Here is a 17,751-nt window from a genome sequence, read left to right as displayed (position 1 = left end):
CACTCAGTGATTTCTTTTCCCCTTAAATCCTCTCTAAAGCACCCGTCTTCCATGATCAAAGTGTGCTCCTATGTTCTTGACCCTTCAACTAAGGAAAACAGCTACTTTCTATGTCCATGCCTTAATAATCTTAGACACCACTGTCAGGTTCCTTCTCAACCCCCTCTGCTCCAAAGCAAACAACGCAACCTTATCCAGCCTCTCTTCAGCCCTGAGAAGGAAAATTTCAGTTAACATCTTGATGAATCTCCTCTACCTCCTGTCCAGTGCAATTACATCCATCATATGCTTTGGTGACCAGAACTGCATACATTCAGAGTAGCATTTTCTTTGTCATAGAATCATATTGTAGAGAAGAGACCCTTCAGCCCATCAAATCTATGCTGCCAAAACCACACTAGTTAAAAATATAGCCGCGGCCTAACCAAAGTTCCAGACAGCTCCAACATAAATCCCATGCTCCTGTAATCTATGCTTTGACTGAGAAAGGAAGGTATCATGTATACCTTCTTAATCACCCTATTGACCTGTCCTGCACCTTCAGAGATCTGTGGGCAAGCACCCAAGATTCCCCTGTTCCTCTGAGCTTCCTTGTATCTTGCCATTCATTGGGTACTGCCTTGTCCTATTACTTTTTCCAAAGTGCATCACCTGATATTTATCGAGGTTAAATTCCTTCCGCCACTGATCTGCCCATCCAACCAATCCGTTTATAACCTAATCTAAGACCTTCTTCATATCAACTACTCAGCCTGAGATCAAGAAAGTGAAGATAGACATGAGACCAAAGTTGCTGGAGTGCAGAGTACTCCAAGGTCTGGAGAGCTGGGGATTTCAGAGATAGGAAAGGACAAGGTCATGAAGTGATCTGAACATGAAAATAAGAGTCCTCAAGCATTTGGGAGTTCATGTAGATCAGTGAGCATGGCACGGGGGAGGGCTGCAGGATAGGGAAACTGTATAATAGGACTTACTAGGTTTAATTTAGGATACATACTTCAAAGTCTAAATGAGCTCATAGTAAATAGTAAAGGTGAAGATGGAAGTCCAGTCAGAAATTACTAGACTGGTGAAGTTTGGAGGTGACAAAACACAGGATTTCAACAGAGGTGGGTGAGGCAGGGTGGAGGCAGTTGATGTTATGTTGGAGAGATAAGGCTGAAATCTCAGTTCAAAGTTAAGTATAGCATCAAGGTTGCATACAGTCCGATTCATCCTGAGAGGGAAATGGAATTTGTGGCAAGAAAACAGTACTTTTGGCAGAAAATTAAGTTATTGGCTTCAATTTTCCCAATGTTTAATTTGAGGTAATTTGTTTAATTAAAACTAGATTTCATACAAACACCCTGACATCACAGAGACAAATGAAAGAATCAAGAGATTTTTAAACAAAGGAGAGTCGTTATCATCAGTATTGACAATGAATTTGAAATTGTATTCTAATGTTGTGAAGATGCAACATGTAAATGAAAAATACAACAAGACTAAGGATAGATCATTCTCAGCAAGAAAGTGTACGGCAGAAGCACAGATATAAGCAACTAGTTTCTGTCCTTTTGACTATAACCCTTGTCTTTCAGAATGTGCTCAGATGTTTCATTCTATTTTATTTTAACTTTTTCACACATGTATACAATATTGTGCTAATAAATACTGTTCTGTTTCACCTGGAAATAGGTCATTCCCCCAATGGCTTTCCTTTAAAATTATTATTTATTTCAAATCCCCATTGAAGATATGCAAAATATTATTTGCCTATCTTTATTTTGTGGATAAATTCCTCATCAAATAAAAACAAACATTACAAGTGAAACCTATAAAGAGAAGTTTTAGTGACACTACCTGTTTTCTGCATCAAGAAATACAGATCTGCTACTTTCTGCCAGAGGGTCACCAACTGGAGACAAACATAATGGACTTGAGAAAGTATCAGAATCTGAGCCAATGGTGCTGTCCCGACTGACATCATCAGTGGTTAGATCATACGATGCTTCATCTTCTCCTTGCTCCCTCTTAGAATTAATCTCATCCTCACATTCTGCAGGAATATCCAGCTCTTTCTGCTCATCCTGACTTGTTACTGTTGAAGAAATTGGGGGGTGACAATGGGCTTGTTTCAGTGTACTGTCGGAGATTTGCAAAGTGAGTGAATCAAGTGGTGTGCTCTGCTCTGATCTTGGTGACCCAATATGCATGGAATTAATCATGTCCTCTGACACACTTATTATCTCATCATCCTCTGGTGGAACCAATTCTTGTTTTTCTCCTGAAGCGCTCACAGGTTGATGCGCAAGAGATGCGTGTGTATGCCGGCATCTCCTACGCTGTACTTTCCGCACAGGAGAACTTTCTGGTGTGATGTATCTTAAAGCCTCTTCATCTTGTCTTTGGATACGGGTGTTTGGGATCCAGGTGATAATAAGCGTTGTTCCCAGCAATTCATCCTTTTCTAAATGTATGCATAAATATCCTGGGTTTGAAGAAGGGATAAGAAGAGAAGCCAAAGAAGAAAGTTAATTTTAAAAGAGATCATAAATGCAAACAAAAATTCCATGTAAGATTACTACACAATAAAGCCCTAAAATACATTGTGATTACAAAACTAATTCAGTTAAATAAATTGTGGTCTCCACTCAAATGGAAATGTTTTCTGCATGTCTGCTTTTCCAAGCCACCACAACTCCAACGACTTCCACTAACTATCATAACGAGAACAAACAGCCCCATACTTTTCAGCCTCCCCAAAACCTCAAACATTCCAACCTTGGGGTTATCCCTGTACCCTCTCCAGTGCCTCCACATCCCTCCCTATGGGATGGAAACATCCTCAAACAGATATAAACTGCAGTAAAGGAATATGGCATTACAGTTCATTCCTTCAATTGCATCCAAGGCTACAACTTTCCAAAACATTTTTTATTGAGTTCTGACAACTGAAGCCTGTTTTAGTCATGGGATCAGAGATCATCTCATGTTTTTTTTTATGTAAAAGGAAAAAGAAAGTTATTCACACCAAGTAAATTACCATGACTTTTAGGAATACTTCTTTGGATTCTTTTCATATATCAGATTCTTGCAAACAACAAGCTCTTACCAATCTTGTTAAGCTAAATTCTGCAATAAGACACATTTTATTCTGGTTGGCGATGTAATAAAAGGTGTCTCAAAGATGTTTTGAAATTGATTATTGTTTCCTCCAACCATTTGGTGGGTATTTGAGATTTCTCTTTATTTGATTAAATTTACACAAAATCATGAATGCTGTTTGATTATTACGCTGTTCTTTAAAAAAATCTGGCTCATAAAAATCTTAGATAATAAAATGTGAGGCTGGATGAACACAGCAGGCCAAGCAGCATCTCAGGAGCACAAAAGCTGACGTTTCGGGCCTAGACCCTTCATCAGAGAGGGGGATGGGGAGAGGGAGCTGGAATAAATAGGGAGAGAGGGGGAGGCGGACCGAAGATGGAGAGTAAAGAAGATAGGTGGAGAGAGTATAGGTGGGGAGGTAGGGAGGGGATAGGTCAGTCCAGGGAAGACGGACAGGTCAAGGAGGTGGGATGAGGTTAGTAGGTAGTTGGGGGTGCGGCTTGGTGTGGGAGGAAGGGATGGGTGAGAGGAAGAACCGGTTAGGGAGGCAGAGACAGGTTGGACTGGTTTTGGGATGCAGTGGGTGGGGAGGAAGAGCTGGGCTGGTTGTGTGGTGCAGTGGGGGGAGGGGACGAACTAGGCTGGTTTAGGGATGCAGTAGGGGAAGGGGAGATTTTGAAACTGGTGAAGTCCACATTGATACCATATGGCTGCAGGGTTCCCAGGCGGAATATGAGTTGCTGTTCCTGCAACCTTCGGGTGGCATCATTGTGGCAGTGCAGGAGGCCCATGATGGACATGTCATCTAGAGAATGGGAGGGGGAGTGGAAATGGTTTGCGACTGGGAGGTGCAGTTGTTTGTTGCGAACTGAGCGGAGGTGTTCTGCAAAGCGGTCTCCAAGCCTCCGCTTGGTTTCCCCAATGTAGAGGAAGCCACACCGGGTACAATGGATACAGTATACCACATTGGCAGATGTGCAGGTGAACCTCTGCTTAATGTGGAATGTCATCTTGGGGCCTGCGATAGGGGTGAGGGAGGAGGTGTGGGGACAAGTGTAGCATTTCCTGCGGTTGCAGGGGAAGGTGCCGGGTGTGGTGGGGTTGGAGGGCAGTGTGGAGCGAACAAGGGAGTCACGGAGAGAGTGGTCTTTCCGGAAAGCAGGCAGGGGAGGGGATGGAAAAATGTCTTGGGTGGTGGGGTCGGATTGTAAATGGCGGAAGTGTCGGAGGATGATGCGTTGTATCCGGAAGTTGGTAGGGTGGTGTGTGAGAATGAGGGGGATCCTCTTAGGGCGGTTGTGGCGGGGGCGGGGTGTGAGGGATGTGTTGCGGGAAATACGGGAGACGCGGTCAAGGGCGTTCTCGATCACTGTGGGGGGAAAGTTGCGGTCCTTAAAGAACTTGGACATCTGGGATGTGCGCGAGTGGAATGTCTTATCGTGGGAGCAGATGCGGCAGAGGCCGAGGAATTGGGAATAGGGATGGAATTTTTGCAGGAGGGTGGGTGGGAGGTGGTGTATTCTAGGTAGCCGTGGGAGTCAGTGGGCTTGAAATGGACATCAGTTACAAGCTGGTTGCCTGAGATGGAGACTGAGAGGTCCAGGAAGGTGAGGGATGTGCTGGCGATGGCCCAGGTGAACTGACGGTTGGGGTGGAAGGTGTTGGTGAAGTGGATGAACTGTTCGAGCTCCTCTGGAGAGCAAGAGGCGGCGCCGATACAGTCATCAATGTACCGGAGGAAGAGGTGGGGTTTGGGGCCTGTGTAGGTGCGGAAGAGGGACTGTTCCACGTAACCTACAAAGAGGCAGGCATAGCTGGGGCCCATGCGGGTGCCCATGGCCACCCCCTTAGTCTGTAGGAAGTGGGAGGAGTCAAAAGAGAAGTTGTTGAGTGTGAGGACGAGTTCAGCTAGGCGGATGAGAGTGTCGGTGGAGGGGGACTGGTCGGGCCTGCGGGACAGGAAGAAGCGGAGGGCCTTGAGGCCATCTCCATGCGGAATGTAGGTGTACAGGGACTGGATGTCCATGGTGAATATGAGGTGTTGGGGGCCAGGGAATTGGAAGTCCTGGAGGAGGTGGAGGGCGTGGGTGGTGTCACGGACGTAGGTGGGGAGTTCCTGGACCAAAGGGGAGAAAATGGAGTCCAGATAGGTGGAGACTGGAGGAGGTGGAGGGCGTGGGTGGTGTCGCATCATCCTCCGACACTTCCGCCATTTACAATCTGACCCCACCACCCAAGACATTTTTCCATCCCCTCCCCTGTCTGCTTTCCGGAGAGACCACTCTCTCCGTGAATCCCTTGTTCGCTCCACACTGCCCTCCAACCACCACACCCGGCACCTTCCCCTGCAACCGCAGGAAATGCTACACTTGTCCCCACACCTCCTCCCTCACCCCTATCGCAGGCCCCAAGATGACATTCCACATTAAACAGAGGTTCACCTGCACATCTGCCAATGTGGTATACTGCATCCATTGTACCCGGTGCGGCTTCCTCTACATTGGGGAAACCAAGCGGAGGCTTGGAGACCGCTTTGCAGAACACCTCCGCTCAGTTCGCAACAAACAACTGCACCTCCCAGTCGCAAACCATTTCCACTCCCCCTCCCATTCTCTAGATGACATGTCCATCATGGGCCTCCTGCACTGCCACAATGATGCCACCCGAAGGTTGCAGGAACAGCAAATCATATTCCGCCTGGGAACCCTGCAGCCATATGGTATCAATGTGGACTTCACCAGTTTCAAAATCTCCCCTTCCCCTACTGCATCCCTAAACCAGCCTAGTTCGTCCCCTCCCCCCACTGCACCACACAACCAGCCCAGCTCTTCCCCCCCACCCACTGAATCCCAAAACCAGTCCAACCTGTCTCTGCCTCCCTAACCGGTTCTTCCTCTCACCCATCCCTTCCTCCCATCCCAAGCCGCACCCCCATCTACCTACTAACCTCATCCCACCTCCTTGACCTGTCCGTCTTCCCTGGACTGACCTATCCCCTCCCTACCTCCCCACCTATACTCTCTCCACCTATCTTCTTTATTCTCCATCTTTGGTCCGCCTCCCCCTCTCTCCCTATTTATTCCAGCTCCCTCTCCCCATCCCCCTCTCTGATGAACGGTCTAGGCCCGAAACGTCAGCTTTTGTGCTCCTGAGATGCTGCTTGGCCTGCTGTGTTCATCCAGCCTCACATTTTATTATCTTGGAATTCTCCAGCATCTGCAGTTCCCATTATCTCTCATAAAAATCTTACATAGCTTAGCTTCATATTCAACAATGATGTAACACATTCAATGTTGAGAATTCACTTAAAGTCACCAAAAGCTATATAATTTGGATGCAGTCAGACATTTAACAAAGTGTAATCTCAATGATTAAGTATAGGCAAGAAAGTGAAACAGGACTAAGGCTGAATTTTATCAGAAATCAGCTAAAGTGTCAATATTGCTGAGTTTCATGGTGAGTTTCTCTCTAGGAATCCTAGCAAGGTTTCTCACACCATTTTCTGATACTCCACACCTCTACTGTGCCCATTTGTTCTATCTCCCTTCTCACCAGAGCATTCCTAGGAGTACCTGAGATTCCTGGCACCAATGCCTAGAAGACATGCATCTAGCTCCAGTTTCCTCCCACAGTCTAAAGATGTGCAGGTTAGGTGGACTGGCCATGCTAAATTGCCCGCAGTGTTCAGGGAGGTAGAGGGCATATATTAGGTGGGTCATGGGGGATGAGTCTGGGTGGGATGCTCTGAGGTTCGGTGTGGATTTGTTGGGCCAAATGGCTTGTTTCCACACTGTAGGGATGCTATGGATTCTGTAGTCAAACATTACCAACCAGGAGTTGCCTTTGATAGCACATATTATGGGAAGGAATCCAAAAAGAAACACTTCTCAGGGCACATTGATGGCACAGCTGACACTTCATTACAAATATAAGTGCACATTCATAAATCTATTGCTATTTTGGACCAAACTACAGAGGTTACCTGCCATTTGCTTTATCTCACCTTACAACCCTATCTTAGGTAGTGATACTCTTTCCCCAATTCCTCGTGAACAATGAAAAGTTAGGTTACAATGTGGGAGCATCACACTAGAAATGAATGAAAATATCCATTTCGATCCAGCAACAAAAAGAAAACAAAAAAAGCTGCATTTGTCTCTGGGAACAGACAGGGACTGCCTGCCTTTCAAGCAGCAAAACAAAAAATCTGCATGTAAATAAGTCATATTTGAACTGGGTATCAATCAAATCCTGCCTGTCTTGTTGTCCCTAACATGCACAGCTTTATCATGCTGAAGGTGACATTCCCTCTGCTCAATGTCCCAAATTGCTTCTTGAAATATTGTTGCTGTTCACCAACTTCTTCAGAGTCTATTACGTCTCCCTTTTGTTGGTCCCACTTATGCACAGCATAGTATGCCGAGACTGAGTGGCACATTCTGTCTGGTAGTCTGTAAGACCAGCCCCACACTGATCCAAACATTAGAAACTCATCTCCAGAAGGCCTACTCTCTGCTCCACCATTGCACTGGTGGAAGAACAGGTTCCACTATATCCATGCTCAGCCTCAGTTAGGAGGTTGTGTAAAAGAGTCATTAGCTATGGTTGCAGAAGGTAGCTCTTGTTTTCGGATAAAACCCTGGTAGGGAAACTAGTCGTCGACAGTTTGGTATACTCCTCCATACAGTGAGACATGGGAAACTCCGACAAGGGTGACCATGGAATGCCTCTACATTCTGATGAATGCAGCACAGGCCATTTTGCACAACTACAGTGGAAGATTGAAAATGCAATGCGATTACTGATACCTTGCTCCCCAACACTAACATTATCCAAGAAGGACATCAATGCTTTTAAAAGAGGATGTTAGTGAGTATTTAACAATTCAAAATCAGTTCCATTCCCCTGTGCAGGCAATGGAATCAGTTTGTCTTTGTGAAATGTGGCCTACAGATGCAACTTTTAAGGTCATCTGTGTTGAATTACTTCTGCTTCACAGAGATGACAACCTTTAATCTGCAATGACCAATGACATGGTTAAGATTGCTTGCGACCAGGTTTTATGCCACACAGCTGGACATCTCAAGCACTGCACATGCAAGATAACACGATCACAAATAACTCCAGTCTGCACCGTGATAGTGCTTAATAGATTCAGATTCCCCTTGAAGGGCTTCACATTATTCACAAGTAGAATTTGCATCTTCAGACAAAAAAAAGTTATTACATCCACTCTGGGTATGGCTGTAGCCATTTTCCATTTCCAGCATGCATTGCAATTCATATGAGAATGGAAGGCAACACAGATTGCACTTAGCAGAGTGAGTCACAGACTCAGCCTAGCAGTCAAGGACATCATCCCCAACCCCTTTACTTTTCAATTTTTTTAACCTACTTTTCTATCAACCTGTTCAGAAATGTTATTACAAACCTCTGGAGCAGGTGGCACTTGGAACCCGGGCTTCTGGGCACAAGGGTAGGATCATTAGCACTGTACCACAAGAGGGCCCCTTCCCCGTTTATATGTTGTGTTTTGACACTTTACAATTATTATCCTCTCAGCGTTCCAGCACAGTGCCTCCAATCACCAGAATTAACTTCCCCAACTTCCCTAACAATTTTGATACAGCTCCTGTTAAACCTCCACCCTAACTTTAATTCAGTTAACTCCAGGGCTGACTATGGCCTACCCCTTGGATGACCTGAATGGGCAGTCCTGATTGATGAGTGACCAGATCGCTGACTGATGTGGAGGTGCTGGTGTTGGACCGGGGTGGTACAAAGTCAGAAGTCATGATACTAGGTTATAGTTCAATAGGTTTATTTGAAATTATAAGCCTTCAGAGTGCTGCTCCTTCGTCAGGTGAAGTGACGGGTGGACACCAACTGATGAAGAAGCTGTGCTCTGAAAGCTTGTGATTTCAAATAAACCTGTTGGACTATAGCCTGTTGTCATTTGACTTCTGACTATATTGCTGACTGATATCAGTATACCTTTTTGACTGCCTAACCAGAACTTTCCAGACTGGTTGCACTGGATCTGCAGGACTGACTATGGCCCATTCTTCAGACTATATTGATATGGAATCTATACCACTGGGTGTCCTAAGAGGCCAACTAACTTCATCTAACATCCTGGATTGATATCAGATGCTGCCCTTGACTTACTGTGCTACCATAACATGACTGAACACTGTCTCCCTTCTCTTGACAATTAAAGGACACTCCCTTGACAGACTTTGAGACATGGTTGTTTGGTTGAAGCACATGTGTGTTTGCTACACATTGCTGGCACATGAGGTTGACACAGTACAGTACCATGCAACATGTCCAGCTCCTGACTGATCACCATTGACAACTGTGGCAAGCTGCCTGGCTTTGTGTCTGTGCTAAACAGCAAGTCAAGACAGAAGTACTGTTAGTCTTTAAGATCTGGTTAAGAGGTGAAAACACAAAAGGGCAAGGCAATGGACAGCAAGGCATTGATGCTGTGAGCACTCAAGTAGATACAAAGTCAGCGAGCGTTGCGAACTAGTGGGGAGATCTGAAAAGCACTTGTTGAACCTCTCAGTTGGGTGTCTGTCCTTGGGGGGAAGAGTGCCTTGGGAGCAGTATTCCAATGAAAGTCATCAGTGAGCTCCGAAGTGCAGAGTCGTATTCTAAGTGGCAGAGATGAGGCTTGGATGTGGTCGGTGCCAGCATGGCATGCACGGAGGATGCAGGCAGTCACTACCTTTGGAGTCTGCCTTAAGATGTTGGGAGCTGCTAATCAAGGTGGAAATTGGGAGGAGCAAAGAGCAAGCTGGAATTCCCAGATAGTTGCTCTGTCTTTCAGGTTGGGAACTGTCACCATCTAGTTTCTATGTGTGAGTGAGAGAATCAGAAACTGCATGTTGATAGGGTGACAATAGGTCATAATGATATACTAATGCATATAAACAGAAACACATGGTTGCCACTTACTAGTAAGATTCTCATCCTGTTTGGTTGGAGAATTGGACTCTTTCTTTTCAATGTCAAGAATTTCACCCTATTTTTCCAACTGACTTGCCAATGCCTATAATGGCTAGGATGGTTAGATTAGGTTAATGGAATAATTGTTGGAACTCATATCAAACAAAAGTAATTCACTAAACAGTTTAATTTTTTTTTAAAATGAGCTGCACAAACCTCTGATTAGCAAGGAATTCAAATCTATAGACAGGCTTAAACTTAGTGGACCACATAAAATATTATGCTACTTAGACTTGTGGTTTTTGAAACTGAAAATATTTTAAGTACAAGCTCTCTTGCAATTTCACCGCTTACAACTGTAGAATTATTTGATTGAGTTTATTGTGTTTGCTGTCACTGCAATAGCAGAAGGCATATTCACCACCCACACAGTCATAGAGTCTGTGATGTCACTGATAGCGAGACATAGGTAGTTGCTTGCATCAAAGAGTAACAATTTGGATGTCTCTTGATTACTACTATGCTCTCAACAGCTCACTACTTCACTTATCATTTTTCTTGCTATCTATTCACTTCCCACTCACTGCTCATTTTGTTGACCCTGCACCGTCCCACTCCCAACCTGAGTCATAGACTCATAGAATCATAGAGTCCTCGCTGCCTCATCCACTGACCCACACCCTGACTGATGTGGCAAACCAGGTGACAGTCTGTATGCCAGAGGAAAAGGTCTGACCTTCCACCCAACTTTTGAACAGCGAGATAAGAATTTCACTAGTGAGTGGCAAGAGGCCTATCTGCAACAGTGAACGGAGTCACAGGCAAGGAACAATAAGTGAAGTACAAAAAGTGGTGGCAAGTGACAGGCAGGAACAATAACTTCAGATGCACCAACATCATGTTCCAGCATGGTGCAAGTGCATAATGAATGAACAAGCAAGAAGGAGCAACAAAGAGTACATAATAATGTCGTCAGCAGGATCAACAAACTGTTCAAGTGTGTTGACAGGAGATACAGTGATTCAGAAAAGCAGCTTCATAACCATAAATTTATCTCTTTTCTAGGTGTCAGTGAAAGGAATATATTGATGTGCAATTCGAGGTAAAAGTCTGACCTGATTCCTTACAAATGACTTGAAGTTTTACAATTTAGCTACGAGGTAAACACCCACCCAACATAAAGGTACTGCATTTGAGTAAAAATGGTAAAATCTTCTATAAGAAATGATCCTTAACAGCAGTAGCTAAATCCAGATAATCATATAGAACAGAAGTGAATTTAAAAACATCAAATCACTTTACACAATCCTATTATCCAAACATCGTGACCACGGTACAGTTAAATGCTTAATCCTGATTCAAGGACAGAGTGTTCGCAATATTCAAATTTCTATTGTTAAACATATACTGTTAGTCCTGGTTGTCAGTTATGTTTGATGAACTGAAAATTACCTATAAAATCCAGTTATATTTACTTTGTTGTCTACAATCAGTCAGAAGTAACTGTGAATTAGGATATAAATATGATAAGCTGTTCTTTTGTGTGAGCAGCCTACGTTCCTGGCCAAGCCGTGGTTATGGATTTATGTGGATTCAACTGAACTTTACAGCATGCCCAGTCTGTTTTGGCTAATGAATTTGAAAACATTTCCAATTTACATTATAAAGGGAAATTTTCCAAAAGAGTTCCATAATCCACCATGTAAAGGACTAAAGCATGTCATAGGTCGAAAGCCTTGAAATAATGCTAAACTAATGTTTCTCATACTTGCTTGTAATTATTTTATCATTTTCAATAGGGATGTGAAGCTGGTACAATAAATGGGTGAATGCTCCACTAAAGCAGAAAAAGAACTTCATATACTTTATCAAAATATGCTGTATTTACAACAGCTAAACTTCAAAGCTAAGTATAAAACTTCGGGAGAACATGTCCAAAGTTTGATTGTTAAGGCGCTGTATTGCAAAGGGAAAGAAAGTATTTGAGGGCCACTTCAACTCCTTATTACTTGAGGAGGGCAGGACTACCTTTTATTGTTTCAAAGCAAGCCATCTTAGTTTTATCTACAAGACAGCTTTTTCATACAAAACTAAAATTTTTCAGTCCATTTTTCAAGGTCCATTGTCAAAAAACTCAGTGTTTCAAGTGCATCAGCATGGTCTCTCATGTGAAATTAGCCTGATTGAATCAGATAACTAGGCACATTCGATGGAATACAATTTCTGAAAAACTTAGCATCCTAGTCTGAACAAATTACACAAAGTATTGGAGAGTTTGATAGTCAGAAATAGCATAATAGTAGGAATAATTTGTTTTAAACACCTATCACAGAACCCATATCACAAGTTCCATGACAGTGTTTACTTATTGTATGTAACATATAAACTCTGCTACCCATACTCATGATTACCTCCTCAATCCTGCCATTTCATGATGTTTCTACTCTCAAGGTTTTAAGAACAATAAGTCATCTCTGACCACTTCCCTGCATCTCTAACCAGTCCAAACTTACTTCCAACTCTGCTTACCTCCAATACTCCTCTTTCCCTTTAAGGCATTTAAATCTGCACTTTCTGCTCCCCACAGCCTACATGTTGGCTTTTCATTTAATACCCTCCTTGTATACCTGTTAATTAATTAATCACATCACATTTGATATCTCCATTTTTGGTAACCTCTCCTCTACTCTCTCCCATTCTGGTTATAATTCCTGCACAGACCCAGTTTTGAATTCCTTAAGTCTGATGTCCTGACTAACCTATTATGGTTCCCCAACTCCCAGTGGCTCCAATTTTGAAATCTCAACCTCAATTTCTTATAGGATTATTCTGCTCTGTTTCATAACCTGCACCAGCTCTACAACCCTCAGAATTTTGCATTACTCAGACTCTGTGCTCTTTCTCCCTTTATCTTCTTCCCTTTCTTTCAACTTTGAAGTCTAAGACCTACACTAATGAATTCTCTACCTCTCTGCCATTATCTCATCCTCAAAGCCCCACCTTAAAATCCACTCTTCTGACGAAGCTTTTGGGCCCATTCTAGTATTTTCTTGAAATCATGCCCATTTTTGTTTGAGTATGTTTCTGTTTAGTACCTTGGAACATGTTCCAGTGTTAAAAATGCAAATTGCTGTTGGTGACAGTTTCCTTATGCAAATGTGAATTGAAGTATTGGGTAACTTCATCCTTATTTTTACATATGACTATTCTTCAGTCTATTACACAGTTGTCATTGCATTCTGAAGGCACACGGTTAAACACACTACTGATTATCATGGAACCTAGACTGTTTAGAACTGTCTTAAAGGTGTATACAAACTACTTTCTTAAAATTGCTCTTCAGTGAGCCATCTCATTAATATAATTGTAACAGTAGCTTGCTAATTTATTTTTAAGCCTGCAGTACAATAGCTGCTATCAGGAAACATCAAAAGCACATTTCACAAGAATGAAGAAGACAATTCTATCTTTTGCCTTTATCTACCTGTTATCTTTTTGCTTTTCCAAATATTGATACTAATAAAATATCTATTTTCTGATCATTTATTGGTACTTTGAATATTTTGATTTAAACTCTGCTCACCTCTATCTATTTCTGTAGGTCAAGTGCAATGGCTTCAACACTAGAGGGCACTGTACATTAACCTTGGCTAAGAGAAATTAAAGACAAGTTCAGTAGCATAGAGTGGTCACGAAATACTTAAATATTTATTTTGCAATTTCAGTACATGGGCTTGAACTTTAAAATCAGGTACATTCAAATTACTTTACGCAGTCTCTCAATTTATCACTGTCATAACAAATCTGTAACCTGAGACTCCAGCACTTACCCAGACCTTTTAATGCTTTCCTCGCATACAAAATTTCTGGTCTCTAAACTGAAAAACTCACAAAACTGATTTACAAAAAGGCCCACAAAATTATACGGTTTTTCTGCAGAGGGCAGCACACTAATTAACAGAAAAGCATAAAAGTGGAAAATCTTACGCAGATGTTGTTGAAAAGCTAATTTAAAATCCTTTGTATTAGCACTAATATTAGATTTTCAGTAGTTGTGAAATGTGATGTTTCCTCAATATGTTGCTCACTCGTATCCATGCAACCATCATGACTGCCTCCTACTGTCTGCATTTTGCTACGGCATTTCATACCACAATAAAGCACAAAGCTTAACTCCAGGCAAACAAGCAGGCAAGTTCTTTCAGCAAAACAAGTCTGCCAATATTTGTGGTAACTAGTGAAAGCCTAATTCAAACATGTTTGATGGTAATTAATTTTTGCATGTCTACAAATAAAGTGCGTAACAAATTGGCAATTTTCTCGGTAAATTAGTAAATGCTACAGTATTTAAGTTTTAAAGTATTTAAATGGATAACTTCACCGCAATAGAATTTGGAAGGGCTCAGAAATGAGTGGCTCAAAGAACCCAATATTTTGAGCACGGAAAGCCAACTAAAGTCTTCCTTCAAAAGCGAAACATAGTTTTAAATTGCGCATCTTAAATTCTACATTTGAGACACTGAGAACAGAAATTTAAGAAAAAGTTCTGATATTTTGGACAGATTATTAATTATTAAAATAGGATAGAGAAGATTAAAGTAGGATAGAGAAGATTGTTAAATGGTTTGTCACACAGAATGATGTGGCAATGTAAGTGCCTTTTTTGTACACTCCCAAAGCCATAATTACATTAACTAAGGAAGGAATAAACATCTTCCATCTGAAAATCTTTCCAAACAGTTTCAGTGGTCTTGCAAACTGAATGAGGTCACTAAATACCAAATCTAAAACTTTATCAATATATTTGGCTGTGCTGCAAATCAGGATGTGGAGGTGCCGATGTTGGACTGGGGTGGACAAAGTCAGAAGTCACATGACACCAGGTTATAGTCCAACAGGTTTATTTGAAATCACAAGTTCTTGGAATGCTGCTCCTTCATCAGGTGGATTGGAGGGAAGAGCAGAGGCACAGAATTTATATACACAGAGATAATGGGAAGATAATGCCAAGTGTTTAGAGGTATCAAAAGATAAGGACAAATAGTGATAGTGGAGTGTCAACAGCTTTAGTAACAAGACTTCGCTGGTGATCAAAAGCATCAAACGGTAAGTAAAGTCACTTGTTATTCAGCTGTTGAAACTTTACTCACGCCATTTGACACATTTGTTCACCTGCAAAGACTTATTATTAAGACTGTGAACACTCCACTCACACTATTTGTACTTATCTTTTGACACTCCTAAATACCTGAAATTATCTTGCTATTATTTCCCTGTATACAAATTCTGTGCCCGTGAGCTTCCCTCCATGTCACATGACAAAGGACAAGTGCTGCGAAAGTTTTTGATTTCAACTAAATCTGGTGGAATATAACCTGGTGTCATGTGACTTCTGCAGATCAAGAAAAGAGAAAAAGCTACGTTTCGTGGAATTGGAAGTTAAATTAAAACTTTTGACATCATTTATCCATAATAGCAGAAGAAGTTTACTCTGGTTTGAGAAACATATTTCTGTCTCGTATGGTAAATTTTAAGTTGAGATTAATATTAATTACCAATATTTTTCGAGCATTAATGTTCTGCACTGATGGCAACTTTGAACAAAAACTAAAAACGTGTTGATTTAGTAAGTTCTTCTGTTTAAAAAAAAGTCTTTCCTTTAGATCCGTGTTTTAGACTACTACACGACCAAAAGATAGGATAATCCCATTTTTGAGTTCTGTCATTTGCCCTCTTAATGCTGGTTGGCAGGAAGATACTCAAAAATAATACAGATAGCTTCCAGTTCTTATTTAGTGCTGCACTTGTCTTCCATAATGTACAATCTTGTGGTTTATCATGATTTTGTCTGCGGTGAGTGTAATCACTTGCAATTTATGGTGGTGACTAACTTTTAAAGAGAATGGAAATGATAACTAACTACCCAATTAAAAATATGGCTAAACACTGGATGCAATTGCAAGTTTTACTATTTTTGACTTCAGTTTGAAATTCAATTGTTCAACAGAACCAACACATTAACCAGCAAAGCTTGTTTAAACCTGAACCTTTAATAGCAGTTCAGCAGTCTGTACTGTACCTGGGTGGTGTTCTCCAAGACCTCGCAGCACATCGGATGGATGGACACAAACATTGTTTTTTGAGTAAATAATTTCACCATCCAAAATTCTGGAGGATCCACTTGACTGATTAAAGGTCAGAAGGTCAGAGGCTTTCGAAGATGCACGCCGCAGGAGCTGACCCAGAGACATCTCCAACAATTTCTTTCCATCATCTGTAGTCTTCAGCCTAGTTCAAAACCAAAATATAATTTCTTAAAAACCAAATTAAAACTGACTAAAATCTCACTGAGGCTCAATGACTCCAGCTCCTTAAGGAAGCTGCTATACCCTCCATCCTGCATTCCTACTTCATCTGTGAAAACATTTAAGGTTCTTTTGAAGGGTGAGGTTGTTGACTTGCTCACCGAGCTGGCCGGTCGTAGAAATCAGGATAGCACACAAACTCACAGCCACACTATGACAAACACTCACAAGGACAAAGACTGATGCAGTTTCAATAGGCTGAAGGGCCTTTTTTGTGCTGTGGACCTCTATGCCCCTCTTAGGAACCTTGTCTTCTTAAGGGAAGTAAGGGCAGAAAAGGTGGGTTTAGAGTGGATTGTAGACCTATTATAGGGCAAAAGAAAGAACGGGAAAAAAACAGGAGCGTGGAACAAACATATTACTAAGACTTGAATGTTCAAAACCATGCATTAAAAATTAATTTTGAGTCCTTTTAGAATTCAAATCCTAGAACAGATTTTTTTCATTTTTTCATGGGATGTGGGCATCACTGATAGGGCAGCATTTATTGCCTGTCCCTAGTTGCCCGTGACAAGGTGGTGACAAGGTGCCTTCTTGAATTGCTGCAGTCCACTTGCTATAGATTGACTTATACTGCCATGAGGGAGGGAATTTCAGGATTTTGACTCAGCAACAGTGAAGAAAATGGCAATATTTTTCCAAGATGGTGAGTGGTTGAGAAGGGAACCTGCAGGTGGCATCAAGCAGAGGTTCACCTGCACATCTGCCAATGTGGTATACTGCATCCACTGTACCCGGTGCGGCTTCCTCTACATTGGGGAAACCAAGCGGAGGCTTGGGGACCGCTTTGCAGAACACCTCCGCTCAGTTCGCAAAAAACAACTGCACCTCCCAGTCGCAAACCATTTCCACTCCCCCTCCCATTCTCTTGATGACATGTCCATCATGGGCCTCCTGCACTGCCACAATGATGCCACCTGAAGGTTGCAGGAACAGCAACTCATATTCCGCCTGGGAACCCTGCAGCCATATGGTATCAATGTGGACTTCACCAGCTTCAAAATCTCCCCTTCCCCCACTGCATCCCTCAACCAGCCCAGTTCGTCCCCTCCCCCCACTGCACCACACAACCAGCCCAGCTCTTCCCCCCCACCCATTGCATCCCAAAACCAGTCCAACCTGTCTCTGCCTCCCTAACCGGTTCTTCCTCTCACCCATCCCTTCCTCCCACCCCAAGCCGCACCCCCCGCTACCTACTAACCTCATCCCACCTCCTTGACCTGTCCGTCTTCCCTGGACTGACCTATCCCCTCCCTACCTCCCCACCTACACTCTCTCCACCTATCTTCTTTACTCTCCATCTTCGGTCCGCCTCCCCCTCTCTCCCTATTTATTCCAGTTC

General features: G+C 42.6%; 1 protein-coding gene across 4 annotated transcripts in view; it reads right to left on the bottom strand.

The window, feature by feature from the left end:
• The window catches only part of tbc1d16 (TBC1 domain family, member 16), a 108,191-nt gene that overhangs the window by 70,552 nt on the left and 19,888 nt on the right, over window positions 1-17,751 (bottom strand). For all 4 annotated transcript variants that reach the window (XM_048554776.1, XM_048554778.1, XM_048554777.1 and 1 more), the window contains 2 exons: window positions 16,124-16,332; window positions 1,843-2,470 (listed from right to left, as the gene is read on the bottom strand). In XM_048554776.1, the coding sequence (XP_048410733.1) occupies window positions 1,843-2,470; window positions 16,124-16,295 (800 nt within the window). In that variant the 5' untranslated portion in view covers window positions 16,296-16,332. The remainder of the gene's footprint in view (window positions 1-1,842; window positions 2,471-16,123; window positions 16,333-17,751) is intronic.

Source organism: Stegostoma tigrinum, chromosome 22 (genome assembly GCF_030684315.1).
Source record: "Stegostoma tigrinum isolate sSteTig4 chromosome 22, sSteTig4.hap1, whole genome shotgun sequence".
In the NCBI taxonomy this organism is placed as follows: domain Eukaryota; kingdom Metazoa; phylum Chordata; class Chondrichthyes; order Orectolobiformes; family Stegostomatidae; genus Stegostoma; species Stegostoma tigrinum.
The sequence above is the reverse complement of the archived record's forward strand: the minus strand, read 5'-3'. Positions and strand labels throughout refer to the sequence as shown.